The following is a 16,100-nucleotide window of genomic DNA, read 5'->3' as shown; positions in this document are numbered from 1 at the left end:
TCTTTCATCCCTGTTTTTTATATTTTATATTTTATTCTCGTGTGTTTAGTTTATTGGTGCTGCTACTATGACGACAAATTTCCCCTTGGGGATTAATAAAGTATCTATCTATCTATCTATCTATCTATAAGCCCATGTTGGAGTAACAATCCAAAAAAGGTTGGGTTTATCTGATTATCCAAATACAGAAGAATCTAGGTGTGAGAAAGGCTGATCCCCAGTATGTGTGTGTGTGTTTGTGTGTGTGTGTGTGTGTGTGTGTGTGTGTGTGTGTGTGTGTGTGTGTGTGTGTGTGTGTGTGTGTGTGTCAGAGCAGGGTAGCACCTATTAGCCTACGACTGACTGGGTGTGAGATTGAGGTGTGGATGAGCTGCTGTCATTTAAGGTACATGCTCACACCCATCACTGGGAAAAGCAGCTTTGATCGCCGAAAGGATGCAAAAGGAAGATATTTTTAAGCTGTCAGCAATGCCGTTTTACTTGTTCATTGAAGAACGTGTTCTGGGCTTTCATTTATCTCCAGGCAGTGTGCACAGTGAATTCTTTGCAGAGCAGACATCGACAAGAGAGATCTTTGGGCTCCACCTGGTGGAAACTATGTTCTGCAAACTTCTGCCTTTCGCTAATTATTTAGTCTTGAGTTTCTGGTAGGCAGCCCTCTCTTAGCAGGCTTATTGTGATGGCAAACTATTTGCATATTGTAATAATGGATTTAGTGGTGCTCTGCGGTATGTTAAGAGTTTTGGAGTTATTATTTATTTAACCCTGATCTGTACTTCTTCATATCCTTGTCCTGGACCCGTTTGTAGAGCTCTTTGGTCGTCATGGGGTCTCAGGGTACATCCCGAGTCTCTTAATTGCATCCCTGTTTCCCTCACTTGCGTGTGTTTTCTCTCTGTAGTTTATCACCTGCATTGAGTATGTATATACAGTGTGTAGCATTCAGTGTATTCTGTTCTTTATAAGCGGAGGATAGATTTCTGCCAGCGGAATGCATTTATCTTATTCATGCAGGTCTCCATTTTTAAATTGTCATTGTTAAATAATCAATAATATGATTATATGTTCTCTAGAGCACAAATGTATTTATTTAGGCTCAATGTTTTGGAGGAAATTGAAATGACAACTCATAAAACCTGACACGTGCTTGAATTGGAATGATAAATGATGTCAAAAGTGTTTAGTCTCTCCAGCTCTCTCCGACTTTAACTGTATTCATAAAAACAATTTTTTGTATAAAAAAAATAATTGTTGTTTGTGCTTCTGTTATTCAGACCTACAGTGAACATGCATCTTAACCAGATGATGATCTAATTATGTGACTTGCGAAGGTAATTCTTATTTGGGGCTTCACAGATTAAGGGGTGTCTCTAGTGCATGCGTGCACCCTTTACAGTATTATTATATTAAAGTAATATTGATGTTCCAAATGAACATTTTCTCACCAATAAAACCTGTTTCAAAGACTGAGAGACAAAAGAAATAACAAATGAACACATTGTGCTTAGAAAAGCCTGTTTAATCATTTTCATAAAAAGAAACTGCGTCAACAAGTGAAAAGAAAAAGGAAACAAGGAATGGAAATTCCTGCCGTAAGGCCTCAACGATGAACAGGAATGTGTTCAATTCAGAATTTTAAGTCAAATTTCAGTCAATAAATTTGAACAATGTCGAAGTAAAGGTGATCTCAGAAGAAACATATTGCGGCATTTAATTGCTTTAATACATTTGAGTTCTATCTTCAATGTAATTCAATGCTGAAATCAAATTTAAAAGTAAAACGATAGACAACATAAAAAGACTTCAGAGTAAGAAAGTCCAGTCATCTTCATTATGAGGTGTCCATTGAACCCGTTGCTGAAATGTAAGAACAGATACACACTGCTTATTCAACTGGAATATATTGAGTAGAAAGATTATTCACCTTCTAAAACTACATCACATTTGTTTTTACAGTTGCAAGGCCTTTTATTATTACCATTAATATTATAAAAATAATAAATAACATGATGGGACAACTGAGCCTGCTAGAGCAAAGCTGAGGTGGAATCTTTACTGTTCTCTTCTCCGCGTTGCCCAATCAGCACTGTGGAGTCTTAGTCATGTAAAAGCAGACATCTTCCCTAATCACTGACTGACTACAGCAGGTTCACCTGGATCAGAGTCTGTTTCAATATTCTGATGCACTGTTGGACTTTTCCTCAACGGCAGCATCAATGTGCAGTGTGGCTGTGTGTTGACACCGAATTGGAAACTACCAGAAACAGAGAGGATGAAGAGCAGACTCACGAGTTTCATTGAAGAGGAAGGAGTCCTGATATTCCTTCATGTACTGAGAGGATCGGGCCTCATCCAGAAACAGAGAGTAAACCCTTTTGATGTCCTCCACCTGAACTTCTGTCCCCTGAAGAAGCCAAAAAAACAAAACAGTGATGACATCAATACTGAGACCACAGGAATTCATGCCTAACCCACTGAAATATAATCTGCAAGGAGACTTGAACAAAAAGGTTCTTTGTAGATGTTGAAAACTGCCTTTCTTTCTCCTCCATGTGTTCCAGCTGCAACAATACAATCCGCTGGTCCAGACTGAGTTTACCTTGCGCTTGCGACACACAAGTCCAGCGGTGCTGATCAGCTGGATGGCGTAGCGCAGCGACGTCTCCATGCCGATGCGGGTCAGGACGGTGTGAGCCTCCTCACTTAGCTCTACATCCTCCTCCTCACACCTGAATACAACAAAATCATGAAGGTTTATTCTTCCCCTTCTAGAAAGCTGGGAAAAAGACAAAAAAGAAAAAAACTTCAAAAAGGAAGAACGCAGATTCTCACCGGATCTTGAGGATCTGCCTTGTCTCTTTTTCAGTGTACGGGGAGGTGGCGATGATGAGTAGGCGATCCAGCAGGTCGATGGGGATGCCGTGAGGGCTCTGATAGTTTGTGCCTCGGATACTAAGTGATAAAAGCGACAAATAATTAAAAATAAATTACTAATATTTATATATATACACACACACACACATCTCGTAAAATATGATGTAATAGTTTACAGTAGTCTAACACATAGCCAGACGTACAGGTTGCAAGTCATTAAAATCAACCTAAAAAACGGTATGAGACAAATTCCATATTGTTGTATTCCTAAATAAGTAGAGATGCACCGATCAGGTTTTTTGGTGCCGATCACCGATCACTGAAATCAGTATCTGCCGATCACCGATAATACCGATCACCGATCACTGAAATCAGTATCTGCCGATCCGATAATACCGATCACGGTGTCGATTGAAGCATTCTATTGTGTAGCATTATTGCCTACGACTATGAGGAAATACATATATAAAGCACCTCAAACATTAAAGAAATTACAGATTTCTTTAAACATTTAGGACTTTTACTTTGAAAAATTTCCTAATTGATACATTAAAATTGATTGATTGCCAGTGATGGGGATTTCAGATATGTATGGAACACATCTGCATTATTCATTTCCTGGAACTCTTGGGGAAATCCATTTACAGGACTTTGTTTAACATACAAAAGTCTGACTTATTTGTATAAACTCTTCCTTGGTACAGTACAAATGTTTTAATGTTAGCATAATTTAAGCTAAATCTCAGAAACGATCTATAAAGATACAAAATCAGTTCATTGTTTACTTTTATATGTTAGTGTTTGATTTGTCGACATCTTATTTTGATAAACGGATGTTGTTTCACGTGGTTCTTTCCGCTAACTTTATCAAAACCCTCGCGCGCTTCCGATCGAATGCGTTTACCGTGAGCATCAGTCTCTAGGGGCTCAGACATGTGAGTCGGCTGAGTTGACCCAGTGATTCAACTCGGGGGACGGGGACGCCGCTCGGTGCGTGAGGATCCCCTCTTGGACCTCTCACTCTGCGGCCCTCGCCGGGCGCATCGTCTCCGTTGCGGTGCGCGGCGATTGAAACGTCTCTGATAGTTTTTCTCGCAGATGTTACGTCATCTGATCGGCCGTTTTGAGAACGCCGATCAAAACCGATAATGGGAATATCGGCCGATATGGATCGGTGCCGATCAGATCGGTGCATCCCTATAAATAAGACAACTCAAATGATCGGATGGTCGGAAAATGTACACCGAAACCGTACCGAGTGATGCCTCTGTTGGTGGCCATGATGAGAACTGGGGACAGGTCGGTCTCCAGGGCTCGGTTCAGGTAGGAGAAGCACTCCATGTCCAGCATGTGAACCTCGTCAATAAATAACACCTGGAACCACAAAACATACTTGACATCAGGCAAGTCAAAAAAAGAAACGCAAGTATTCATATATATATATATATATATAAAACACACACACACAAACACACAGTTGCACCTACCCCAGGAATGATCTCAGCCTTGCCTTCTTCTCTCCACTCGCACACTTTGGCATTAATCTGCTCGCGGACTTCAGACTTGATCTCTCCGGTGTCTCCGGAGAAGAGAGCCAGGAAGCCTTGCGTGCGGCTGTTGATGACGTCAATCTCGTGGAGTGACACTGTGTGGACCACCTCCTTCCTCTTCTGCAGCTCTCCCTCTGGACACTGTACAAACTGTGTCTAAAAGGATGACAAAGAAATACAATAAAACATATTTTAAATAAAAGTTCATTCACAGGGCCGATGGCCAACTGCGGCAGAAAGTGTAAAGACTTGACTGGATACCTGCGCTCCCATGGCATCATAGTCTCTGGCTCTGGTGAAGGAGCGGCCCAACTTGCTGATCTTTCCCGTGGCTTTGTCAATGGTAATAACATCTCTGAGATAAGAACATAGAGACATAGAGTTTAGATTGTGTACAGCTATCCGACAAGCCCGAGTGATCCCAAAGAGTAAATATCTATGAAGAGATTAACTCACCCTGCTTGAACCTTATCTTTACTGAGACTGTCGATCATCTTATTGCCCAAGTCATAGATTGTCTCCATCTCAGTCGTCTTTAAAGTAAGCTTGCCCACTTTGGCACCCTGAGAAAAATAAAATATGTATAAGTTCATCTTTCATGACCAACTGTCTTCGAGCAAGTCAGATAGCGCGTTGTGGCGTAAAGAACGACAGCGTGCGACAGCAAGCTCTGAGTGCCTACCGTTCCAGTGGCCGGTCTATCAATCTGGATCTCCACCACCTCTCCTTCAATAATCTCCGTCTCTTCTCTGTAAGAGAAGCCCACGTTGAATACTGATTCATTTCAAACAATGAGAAAAGAAAAATAAAACAATTTCTTTGTGCTTGCTCACTTACTTGATCCTCACACCGATGGCTTTCCTAAAAGCCTGGCTGAGTGACTCGGTCTTGCTCATCTCCAGGGAGTAGATCTCACTACCGGCCAGCGCCGTGAAGGGTGTATCGGGGCCAAGAGACTGGGCGATGCCTGCATAAAAAAAGTTTTTAAAACAACAGCTCAGCTAACCTACACTCGTGAATCTGAAAAAAAAGGAACACCTGCTTTGACGAAACTAAAACTGAAGCCAATTACAACAACCGTATGACTTCCAGAGGAAGAGGATGCAATGATATTGTGTTCTGGAATGTCTCCAATGGGGCCCTTACCCATAGCGATGGCAGTCTTTCCTGTGCCAGGTTGGCCAGCGATCAGTACCGCTCTGCCAGCTATGTGGCCGTCTTTGATCATCTCCAGGATGACCCCCGCAGCCCGACGAGAGGCGAGCTGGCCGACCATCCCCTGAGATACCTGCAGGTGAACGGGAACATGTATCCTTGAAGCCAAACACAAATTAATGCACAGCATTCTTTGCTGTAATCCAATATCTAACCATCAGGCAAGAGAATCTGCCCGTCTGTCCTTTGCAGATCTCGAGAACCGCGCATTACGGTCGAAGTCACACTTTGTGGGTGTGTTGCTCCCTAGAAAGCGTTTGTCAGATTTAATGCAATTTAGACACGCGACATGTTCAATGTCACTAAACTTTTTATAGACAACAAACAAGAGCATAACAGAAACAAACCAGAGTGCATTTTACTGGTGTTTGTGAAGTTGAGTAAGGGCGCGATCACACCAGACGCGACTCCCAAAAGCGCAGCCGCTCCAAAAACGCCTTGGCAAAAAGGCGCCGGGTAAAACAGCGCGGTGCACCTGTTCACTCTCTCTCGAACTGAAACTGTTGGTAATGGCAGAAGTATTGGCAAAAGTAGGCCTCCTCAAAATATTTTTCTATTAATAATAAAACAGTTATGTTGCACATTGAAATGTTTACTTCAAGACCAGAGTGAAAGAAAGCACAATGTACTTAAATTTACTTCAAAGGTAGAACTTTAAATTCTAATATGAAGGTGGATGGTTAATGAATAATAGTGCATTATTTTTAAACTGTTATAATTTGCTCGTTGAATCTAACAGCTGTCTATCAAGTAAATGTAGTACAACAATGTTTTCTTCTGAAGTAGAACTACACATTAATTAATAAAGTTAAGTTGCATCTTTAGAAAGTGGTCATTTTGAATTTCTTGACATACACTGGAATCAAGTACAGATCCTTTGAGCTTTATACCCCTAAATAGATCTATATACCACCTCTTTCAGAACTTAATGCCCACTAAAGAGGGGACAAATCCCACAGCTCCAGACTATGAACTTATAATGCACGCTACCTGTCTTGGCTCCAAAGCATCATCCAAACCAAGGCCACGAATATGAGAGTGCGCTCCTAAAAACAAGATAGAAATGAGGGAGTTAACACCATGTATATCTGGCATAAACATATGCAAGGGATGACCTGTGACAGCACACATGTAGCTCGCAGTCATGAATTTGTTTTCCTCCACAGCGGAACAGTGTAAAGTGGATGCTTACCGATTCTCTCGATCCGTGTGATGTCACGAACCTCTGGCACCTTTGTACTCGCCATCTGTATTTCGTTCGAAGCAGACAGCATAAATCTGTTTAATTTTTTTTAGAGTAATAAGTTTCAAAGAATAAATACTCCTCGCAGCTTTTCCGTTTCTCGTTTTGTTGGGAAAAGGACGTAATTGGTGGTTAAGGAGGGGCTATCGGACACTGTAATAACACTGAGGCAAAGGAATAGAATGAAAGTGGTGCAAATGTCGAGTATAATTAAAACTAAAGCACAAAACAACATATTACAGAAACACTGCAATAAAATTAGAACAGTAGAACTTAGCATCGAAGTCTGAAATAAAAATGTGTCTCACATGTCAACAAGGTTGAATACAGGTTAGATTTCTGGTTGATCAATTTCCAAAAAAATCACGCAGTCACGCAATTTAAATGTTCCAACTTCAAGTTTCAAGTTTTTTATTTGTTCGAGAGAGACAATCTATATTGATGAACAGTTTAAATTAAAATGTAAATGCACCAAATTACAGCCACAAGGCTGATTTCCATCGTCTGTCCCCGTGCCATAATGTACAGGCTGAGTGTCCGGGAGGAAAAGGTCGAGGAAAAGGTCAGTAATAATAAACTACAATCAATGATAGTCTGTAGCTGACAACAAACTTTCTACCAATGAGCCTGAGATTGTCAGGGCGTTCTCCTCGTGTAGGTTGCACCTCTGTTAATATTGTTAATACCTCAGTTATTTTCCAATTAAATAAGAAAAACAGCAGGTTTCAGAGGTTCAGAGGTGATATGAAGGTAGCTTACATACATATAGCTCGGTCAGTCCTGTCTAGTCGGTTGTCATAGTGACAGTTGTAGCGCATGGCACACAACACAAGACCACATTGCTGTGACTTATCATTTGACAGATTTGTCGGTTTTATAAAAGACCCATCTTAGTTGTCAGCAACTAGATCGAATCCAATGACACGCAGAGGCCTAAATCTGAATTTACCTAACGCTAAACGTTATATTATCGACAGCACTAACGTTAATACAGTTAAAGCTAACGCTAGCTAATGTTGTGTTAGCAAACTTAGCTATGAAACGGTCTTCTGTCTTCAGTAACTAACGTTGCTGTTTCACACCGCCAGAGACGTTACGCGAACGCGAAAAGCTTGGCATTGTATAACACATGTTACGGTATCAGGTCGTGAGTATTTTTTCCCAGTTTACGAATATAAACTCACCTGTGCAACCACACCAGAGTAAACGTGAGAATGCGGCGGTTCTTTCTAATGGTGCGCAGAGTAACTGTGTCCGACGAGAAACAATTCCTTCTTGTTCGCGTACGTACCGGGGTTGAGTGCCCTCAACAGACAGGGTGACTAATTCACAAATAGCGTTACTTGTTTCCTTTCACTCCATCTGCTGCAATATGTCAAGTCGGCGTACTCATGTGTTACACAATGTAGAATTTACAAAAACAACAAACTTGTACAAGTGGGGTGAAATTGTTCAGTTTGGTGTGTCACAATTAGTAGGTCGGTTTTTGCAAGTTCTTAGCTATAAGTTAGCTGGAACAACAGTCTAGCCAATTTAAACGTTTTTTTTTTTTACCATAGTTCTTGCTCTGTTTCAGTATGTTTTGTATCTCCAATAGTGCATCGTCTTCCCACCCAGAAGCTTTCCCAGAGTGGGGTTAACAGTGACCGAAGGCACCCTTGGTGAGCATTGTGTACATTTGTCCACCAGAGGTCACCAGCTCACAAGGGATTGCATAGGTATTTACTAAAATGGCACAATCCCTCTTTGCAGTGCAAATCCAGAACCTGGCGTTTAGTTACATTGTGGGAAAATATTTATTCAGGAAACATTTCAATCAGGTATACGGTATCACTGAACAAAGGCAAAACTCACCCGCTGGCCATAACCTGAAGGGTTTTGGTCAGTTTTTCATAGCCTCTCTTGTGTAGCTTCAAAGTGTTTCCCCAATGGCCATAACCAAGTTTTTTGGTTTTTTTTTCCCTCTCTTGTGTAGCTTCAAAGTGTTTCCCCCAATATGGAGGACTTAAAATGACTTAAGTATAAATAAATAAATAAATGAATGCATGAATAAATACAAGAATAAATAAATAAATGCTTAAATAAATGTATAAATGAATAAATAAATGCTTAAATAAATGTATAAATAAATACAGGAATGAATGAATATAAGTTATAAATCAACAAGACATCTTTAAATAAATATATTTCTGCATTTCTGTATTTCTTCATTTATGTATTTCTCTATTTATGTGTCCACACGTATTTCTTCATTTATTTATGTGTGACATTTACGTGTCCGTATATTCAAATGAGCTGGGGCGGTCCGAACCTCTGTCTCAAGCATGATTGGTCACAGGAGTGTGATGCACCTGGTGTGTTGTGCTCTACTACTTCTGCCTGGCACATGAAGCTGAAGTTGACTCGCTCAGCTCACCGTTAGCAGAAGTTAGACTAGACAGCTTTTTGACTTCAGCCGTTTATCAATTCCAAGAACACTGAGTACAGACTCGTGTTCTTTTGGAGTCTGGTCTTTGGAATCTGGTCTTGTGAGTCTGGTTTTGGGAGTCCAGACTCTCGAGGACGCAGGACGGTCTTTCTGGTCTTGTGACGTCACCACATCAACTGTTCTTGCGCATGAATTTACTCCAATTATTCACTGTAAAATACTTTACAGTGGAGTAGAATGTGTTGCGGTGTTCACTGTTGTTTGGCGTAGGCTACGAATAAACGATAATAAATATACAACGTCTCGTAGCTTTCCTGACCCAGGGTCGCTACAATATGAAGTTATGAATCTTAACCCTCAGTCAAATTGACGTAACGTTATCTTTTAGGAAATAATAAACTCGTTGTGCTCTTTAGATCCTCCAAAACCTAATTATATCTCATGTTTAGCCGCTACGGAGACGTCAGAGCCAGCGGAGCATTTCAAAAAGTCCTGCCGAGATCAGGCTTCTCTCGGCGGCCACACAGCGCGCTGAGCGCCCGGAGCTCAGAGGTCCCGCGAGCAGGACCTCAAATCTCCGTCGCATATCCTTATTAGGCTGAATCTCGATAAATCGACCACAGATTTGATGCTTAAACTACTAACTTCACGGCTGAAAACATCCTTAAATTACATTCCGTGACTCAACAACAGTAGTATTTAGAATGTACAGACAAGAATGCATAATAAACGCTGTTCGTCTACAGATCCAAGTGCTAGGGATCGATTGCTTCTGTCTTGGTCCCTGACTTGACCAATCCTGTTCAACAATGAGGTTCGGACCCCCCAGCTCATTTGAATATACGGACACGTAAATGTCATACATAAATAAATGAAGAAATACGTGTGGACACAGAAATAGAGATATAAATAAATGAAGAAATACAGAAATGTAGAAATACATTTATTTAATGATGTCCTGTTGAGTTATAACTTATATTTATTAATTTCTGTATTTATTTCTGTATTTATACATGTATTCTTGTATTTATTTATTTATTTATACATTTATTTAAGCATTTATTATTTATTTATACATTTATTTAAGCATTTATTTATTTATTCTTGTATTTATTCATGCATTCATTTATTTATTTATTTATACTTAAGTCATTTTGAGTCCTCCATACAAAGTGTTTCCCCCAAGGCTACAGGGATAGGATTCCACAATCTAAAATCACTTTTCTCCACCATCACAAGAGAAGGATGCTTAAGGCTACAGATTATTAGGACTAAAAAACTTTTTTTTTGTCAATGTCATAAACTGGAATGTTTCATTGCATGGCAACTAAAGTATGATTAAAAGAATGAGATATGGGAATATGTAACTGACACATAATGAAGTCCAGATGAAGAACATGTCTTATTATCTTTCTAGTTCCTAATTGTACGAGCTGTAAAATTCTGCCAGTGAAACCAAAATAACAACACAGTCCTATTATCAGGATACTTTGACATTATAGGCACTTAAGATTAAGTAAAGAGAAAAAAGAAAAAAGGCCACTAGCTTGAATTGCATTGATGTCTTGCATCGCATAATACTGAATCCAGAGTGTTATGACGAACTCAATGATAAACGTCTTTCGAGTCAGACTGGGCCAAACCCTAGTTCCACATACCACAAACATTTTAAAAGCTAGATGACGTTCAACCATCTGTGAACTCCGGAGCCTCTCAGCCACACCTCAGCTACTCCTCTACGAATCCTCTTGAACCTCTCAGACCTCCTTAAAGCCATGCAGCACTGCTCAGACAACATGGTGTATTGATCATAACACATATTCTCTCCCTCTGTCTCACAGCAGGTGCATTTTATTTTGATGTTGGTAATGCAAACACGTCTTTTAAATTAATCTTAAAGCATAGTGGATGATATTTGTGAAAGTTAATTAGCTAGCGGAGTGAAAGTCTGTGATCATAGAAGAATGAGGTAAACAAATTATAAATAATGACACAATGATATCACAGTTCATCTTTGTTAAAAAAAAGTTTATTGATCAATTGCATTGTAAACATTGTATCATAACCTGTATAAATGATCACGTGATATATATATCAATCAAGTAGAAACTACATTATTTTCAAACGATAATTCAAATGTATTCACTTCGTACATTTCACACATTTTACATTGTTTTGCAAAATATTTACAGTCATCAAGAACAGTTCCCCCGAATGACAACGTGACACATAGTCAATAAAAAAATGTATTGTAAAAGAATTATAATATATTACCAGATAATAATCATGGTTTTGGTCTGTATATACGTACTACTCTGAATCACATTGTACATTGATCACAGGAGGCGTGTTAATTAATCACTTATTGATAAGGGTGATGGCTGAGTCATACCAAACCCAGAAGCCTGGATAGAGAGCCTCGGTAAAGGAGGCCTTGAAGCGGTGAATGAGGGACATGGTCTCCCCTACAGCGTAGAAAGACAGGGTTCCCTTGGCGTGGTCGAGGAGCACCCCGATACGTGACGAGTATGGTGCGTTGATCTCGATCTGGTCTTTGCTGTGGCGGGCTGAGTAGCTGGCATCGGAGCAGAAGAGGCTCCACGACTTGCGGTTGTAGCCGATGCGGCAGCTGTCTCCGTAACCCGTCCTCTTGATGCCTTTGTAGGTGACTCCGATGGCAGCCCCCTCCCCGCTCCAGTCAACCTCCCAGTAGTAAGCCCCCCCAGAGAGAGACTCCTTACACAGGACCTGGGGCAGGGAGTCGAACCTGGCAGGGTGGTCACCGTAAGACTGCGGGTCTTTCTTGAGGATGGCTTTCCTGTTCCCCCGAGACAAGTAGAGCTGTCTGTAGGCGGTGTTTGAGTCCAAAGTGAGCTCGCAGGCATCTAGGAAGACAAATGGTCATTTTATTCACAAGAGGACGCGTTTAGTGATTTTGTTAAATGTGAAGGAGGAAACCCAACATGGACAAAGCACTCCCGCAGCATTGCAGCACCAGTGGCAAGTAGTTAGTGTTTCTGCTTTTGTTATATTCTGAACTTTTGAGTGATTTAAAAGAAAACTGGGAGACCTTCTGATTGGACACATGAATCAGATTAATAATTGGGGTTGGATGTCACCTGCTGTTTATCTCCCCCTCTGCGGGTCACAGCTGGTGGGAAACCCGGTGGGCTCTCCTAGATCTGCTCGGCCTATTATCTGGAATGCCAGAAGTATCAACACTGCTGGTGAGTTTGGCCACAAACAGAAGTCCGGCTAACAAAGGCCAATCTAGATCTGTAGCTGTAAGGCGAGACCCAAAACCTTTCAACCCCTCCCCCCTTTGACCTTAGAGACGATGCAGTTTGATTTAAATAACAGTAACTGTCCCTTTGCCTGAAACAGAATATACATAGCAAAGCAGAACACGAGAACATGTTTTCTCAAGGATCTACTCAGATGTTCTGTTTGTGTAGTAATCTGACTGGTTAGTGAACATCAGAGCTTCACTCACTCACTTAAAACAAGGAGGGAGCACTTCAACCGCAACCTCAAAAGTCCCAAAGCTGTGTGAGTGCCAGCTGATACATTTGTAACGAGTTAACCCTCGTCTCTGTCAACACTGGAGGACGTTCAGTAGAGTTCCTATCGACTACGGGGCCTGACAGAAGCTCATCAGCAGTTCATTTGCCTCCTGATCTGAGACGAGCCGGGAGAGTAGTAGAAAGAGGAACGGAGGAACTGAGACTCACATTTCAGGAAATCGTCCCTGTGCTGAGGGTCCTGGACCGGCAGAGACTTGTACACGGGGGCTTCGTCACCTGGGAAAGTAAATGTAAATCATTTAATAAGATAGTGACAGTGGCATAATGGAATATAACAGCTTTGAAAGGAAGGCTGTTCATGTGAACTCGCTGGCAGATTGACATCCTAATCAAAGTAAACATTTAACCATGTGGCACCTGAGTGACCCCCCCGGCCTCCCTCTAATGGACAACATCAAACAGGACTGCACAAAGCCCTACTGAGGACGAGGGAAAAGTAACTCTTAATGAACCGCCCCATTGTCAAATGATGCTTTACTTTAAATGTTGCTTTCAATCATTTCTAACAATAATTGCTCTGCTGGCTTAATGGATTGTCAAAAAGTCATGTGTGCTATTATTAAAACCGCGTCACTATGTTATCCCATATAACAGTTACGTGGTTTTTTTGTCACTTACTTTTTATCAACTTTTTCTTTTTGGATTCGTCCAGTTGGCAGAAGGTCATTTTGTTAACTGACAAAAAAAAGCAATGAAAAAAATTAGTATGTTGACACGTGCATCGTGATACCAGATCATGCACAATGTATTAGTATTTAAATCCCGTGCTTCTGAACTCACCTGTCTTGGCCACCTTGACCAGTTCGTCATTGCTGAATTCGTTGAGGTGCTGCTTCATCTCAGAGACGGCCTTTGTGACCGGGCCGAAGGTGAAGTAGGGGTTGACAGTGACCGTTGGCAGCTCCTCCGCCGCCGTCTGGGCTATCAGCATGTGGTAGCTCTGCAGGGAAGAAAAACAGCCACGATAAGGTGTAGGCCTACTTTCAATGTGTTTGTTTTTCCACCATGGTACAACGTGCAGAACGGTGGTCGAGCTTCTTTTCTTTTTACATTGCTGATACACATTGGAACGCGATTGGGTCTGCCTCCTTGTATTTGATGAACTTTTGTATTGATGGCCCTGACTCTAGCTTGTGTCTCTGTGCAGGGGCTGTCCCACAGTTACCTGGATGAAGTGGATGTGATCCTCAGTGCGGGACAGCTGTGTGATCTCGTTGTCCCTCCGCTTCAGGTCAGCGATCTCATGGGTCAGACGCTCCACGTGGCCCTCAGCGTTGTTGAGTGCCGCTCTCTTGTTGGCGGCGATGAGCTTGGTCATCTCCTGCTGCATCCTCTCGATGGAGCGCATCATGTCGGCAAACATCTTCTCGCATTCCTGCAGCGCGGTGTGGGCTGAGTTCTGCACGGGAAGAAAACATCGCACAGGAATAAATCACACTGAGAGAGGCTGTGCCACCGCTTCCACATGGAGGAATGTCGTCCACCCTGGTCGACAATTTAACTTTCAATTCAGCGTCACGTGGGTTAGTCTGTTTTTAACTGTGATCGATGACGGTGGCACAAACCTTGAGTGAGTCCACTGCTTGTTTCAGTTCCTCCATCTGCTTGAGTCGGTCATGAATCTTCTCCTGGATCTCGGCCTGGGTGGCGCCCAGACGTTGCTGTGGGGAAAACAACAGGCGTTGTTAATAATATACACTTTTATTAATCCCCAAGGGGAAATTAGTTCTCTGCATTTAACCCATCCTTAGTTATTAAGGAGCAGTGGGCTGCAGTGATGCGCCCGGGAAGCAACTGGGGGTTCAGTGCCTTGCTCAAGGACACTTCGACTTGCAACTAATGGGGAGAGTGGGGATCGAACCCACAACCTTGCGGTTGCAGGACGGCCCTCTTACCCCACTGAGCTACAATCCCACAAAATAACATCTCAAATTGACCAAAAAAATCATCACATTTTATAACAGGGAAGCAACTTTGTATATTTTATTACAAGGAAGCAGCTTTATGATCATAGGGGTGTGTCTCGCATTATGTTTTTTTCATCTATTTTAAGCTGCTCTGTCGAGAGTACACGGTACATGTTTCACCGGCGATTCCCAAATAACAAAAGCTTTCACGAACACATTAATCAGCGCGTGTCTTGCTGAGCAAAGCACATTTTATTGCTCCCAGTAAACCTGTAGCTGAGCTGGTGACCAGTCTGAAAACCAGCGTTGTGAAACGTACCTGCTCTTCCGCCCTCTCCTGCTCGGCAGACACCATGTCGTGACCTTTGTGTTCTTTCACCGTACACAGCACGCAGATGCACATCTGGTCAGTACGGCAGAACAGCTCCAGACCTTTCTGATGCTGGGGACAGATCTGTCGGTCCAGGTGGCCGATTTCATCAACCAGCTTGTGCCTTTTAAACGTGTTTGACTCGTAGTGGGGCTTGAGATGCTTCTCGCAGTAGGAGGCCAGACACATCAGGCAGGTCTTGACGGCTCTGTGCTTCTTTCCGATGCAGATGTCACAGCCTACGTCCTGGGGTCCGGCGTAGTTGTAGTCAGGGGACGGAGGCGGAGGCGGGAAGGATTCGGAGTTGCGTTGGATGGTGGAGGTCCGGGAGCCTCCCATGTGTCTCGGCGTGGGCCTCTTGCTGTACGTGACCCTGCACTCTGGACAGATGTAGGCGCCCGTGTGGTCGGCATGGTCCCAGTATGTCTTCAGGCAGACGGCGCAGAAGATGTGGCCACACGGGATGGACACGGGATCCCTGAGGTATTCCTTACACAGGTGGCAGTTGTCCTGGTCAGATGACATGGTGACAAGTCAATGTAGTTCCTTCTAATGCAGTGAAGGTGCTGTGTAGACACAACAGTCAGTGGCTCGTGTCAGCACAGTGGCAGAGTGATCCCACAGCTACTATGTGCGCGAGTTTTATAGAGTAAACAGAGAGGGCGGCTAAACTGGTTAAGCCGAAACCAGTCAAACAAGGGCGGGGCAACACAAGGACAGAGTGATTAACTCAGCTACAGAATGTAATGACAACGAATGAAATGTGTGATCATCAGATACAAGGTTTGGCATGTGAAAGTGTCGTTCCTCAAAATTATTTTGTGATTTACTTTAATCAAAAATAAAAAAATAAATATAAGCCATGAGGATTTTATACATTTCTGAGCAAAGAGGTTCAAACAGAACATGACAAGTGCTGTTAGGAATGC

General features: G+C 42.3%; 2 protein-coding genes across 3 annotated transcripts; both read right to left on the bottom strand.

Annotated features, from left to right (window-relative positions):
- Nucleotides 1-1,494: 1,494 nt before the first annotated feature.
- ruvbl2 (RuvB-like AAA ATPase 2) lies at nucleotides 1,495-8,120 on the bottom strand. Its single transcript, XM_056406583.1, has 14 exons — nucleotides 8,067-8,120; nucleotides 6,832-6,886; nucleotides 6,630-6,685; nucleotides 5,571-5,712; nucleotides 5,262-5,391; nucleotides 5,107-5,173; nucleotides 4,881-4,987; nucleotides 4,686-4,779; nucleotides 4,362-4,580; nucleotides 4,130-4,248; nucleotides 2,833-2,952; nucleotides 2,600-2,729; nucleotides 2,290-2,404; nucleotides 1,495-1,857 (listed from the first exon to the last, which is right to left on the bottom strand). The coding sequence occupies exons 2-14, from the start codon at nucleotides 6,884-6,886 to the stop codon at nucleotides 1,832-1,834; spliced, it is 1,380 nt and encodes a 459-aa protein (XP_056262558.1). The 5' UTR covers nucleotides 8,067-8,120; the 3' UTR covers nucleotides 1,495-1,831.
- Nucleotides 8,121-11,317: 3,197 nt separating this feature from the next.
- ftr83 (finTRIM family, member 83) lies at nucleotides 11,318-15,765 on the bottom strand. Of its 2 annotated transcripts, XM_056408447.1 has the most exons (8): nucleotides 15,121-15,765; nucleotides 14,460-14,555; nucleotides 14,060-14,293; nucleotides 13,675-13,834; nucleotides 13,513-13,569; nucleotides 13,042-13,110; nucleotides 12,430-12,508; nucleotides 12,109-12,195 (listed from the first exon to the last, which is right to left on the bottom strand). In XM_056408447.1, the coding sequence occupies exons 1-7, from the start codon at nucleotides 15,694-15,696 to the stop codon at nucleotides 12,456-12,458; spliced, it is 1,245 nt and encodes a 414-aa protein (XP_056264422.1). In that variant the 5' UTR covers nucleotides 15,697-15,765; the 3' UTR covers nucleotides 12,109-12,195; nucleotides 12,430-12,455. The 2 variants fall into 2 exon arrangements, with proteins under 2 accessions (XP_056264414.1, XP_056264422.1); XM_056408439.1 differs by lacking the exon at nucleotides 12,430-12,508 and having other exon boundaries at nucleotides 11,318-12,195.
- Nucleotides 15,766-16,100: the final 335 nt, after the last annotated feature.

Source organism: Pseudoliparis swirei, chromosome 3, assembly GCF_029220125.1.
Source record: "Pseudoliparis swirei isolate HS2019 ecotype Mariana Trench chromosome 3, NWPU_hadal_v1, whole genome shotgun sequence".
In the NCBI taxonomy this organism is placed as follows: Eukaryota; Metazoa; Chordata; class Actinopteri; order Perciformes; family Liparidae; genus Pseudoliparis; species Pseudoliparis swirei.
The sequence above is the reverse complement of the archived record's forward strand: the minus strand, read 5'-3'. Positions and strand labels throughout refer to the sequence as shown.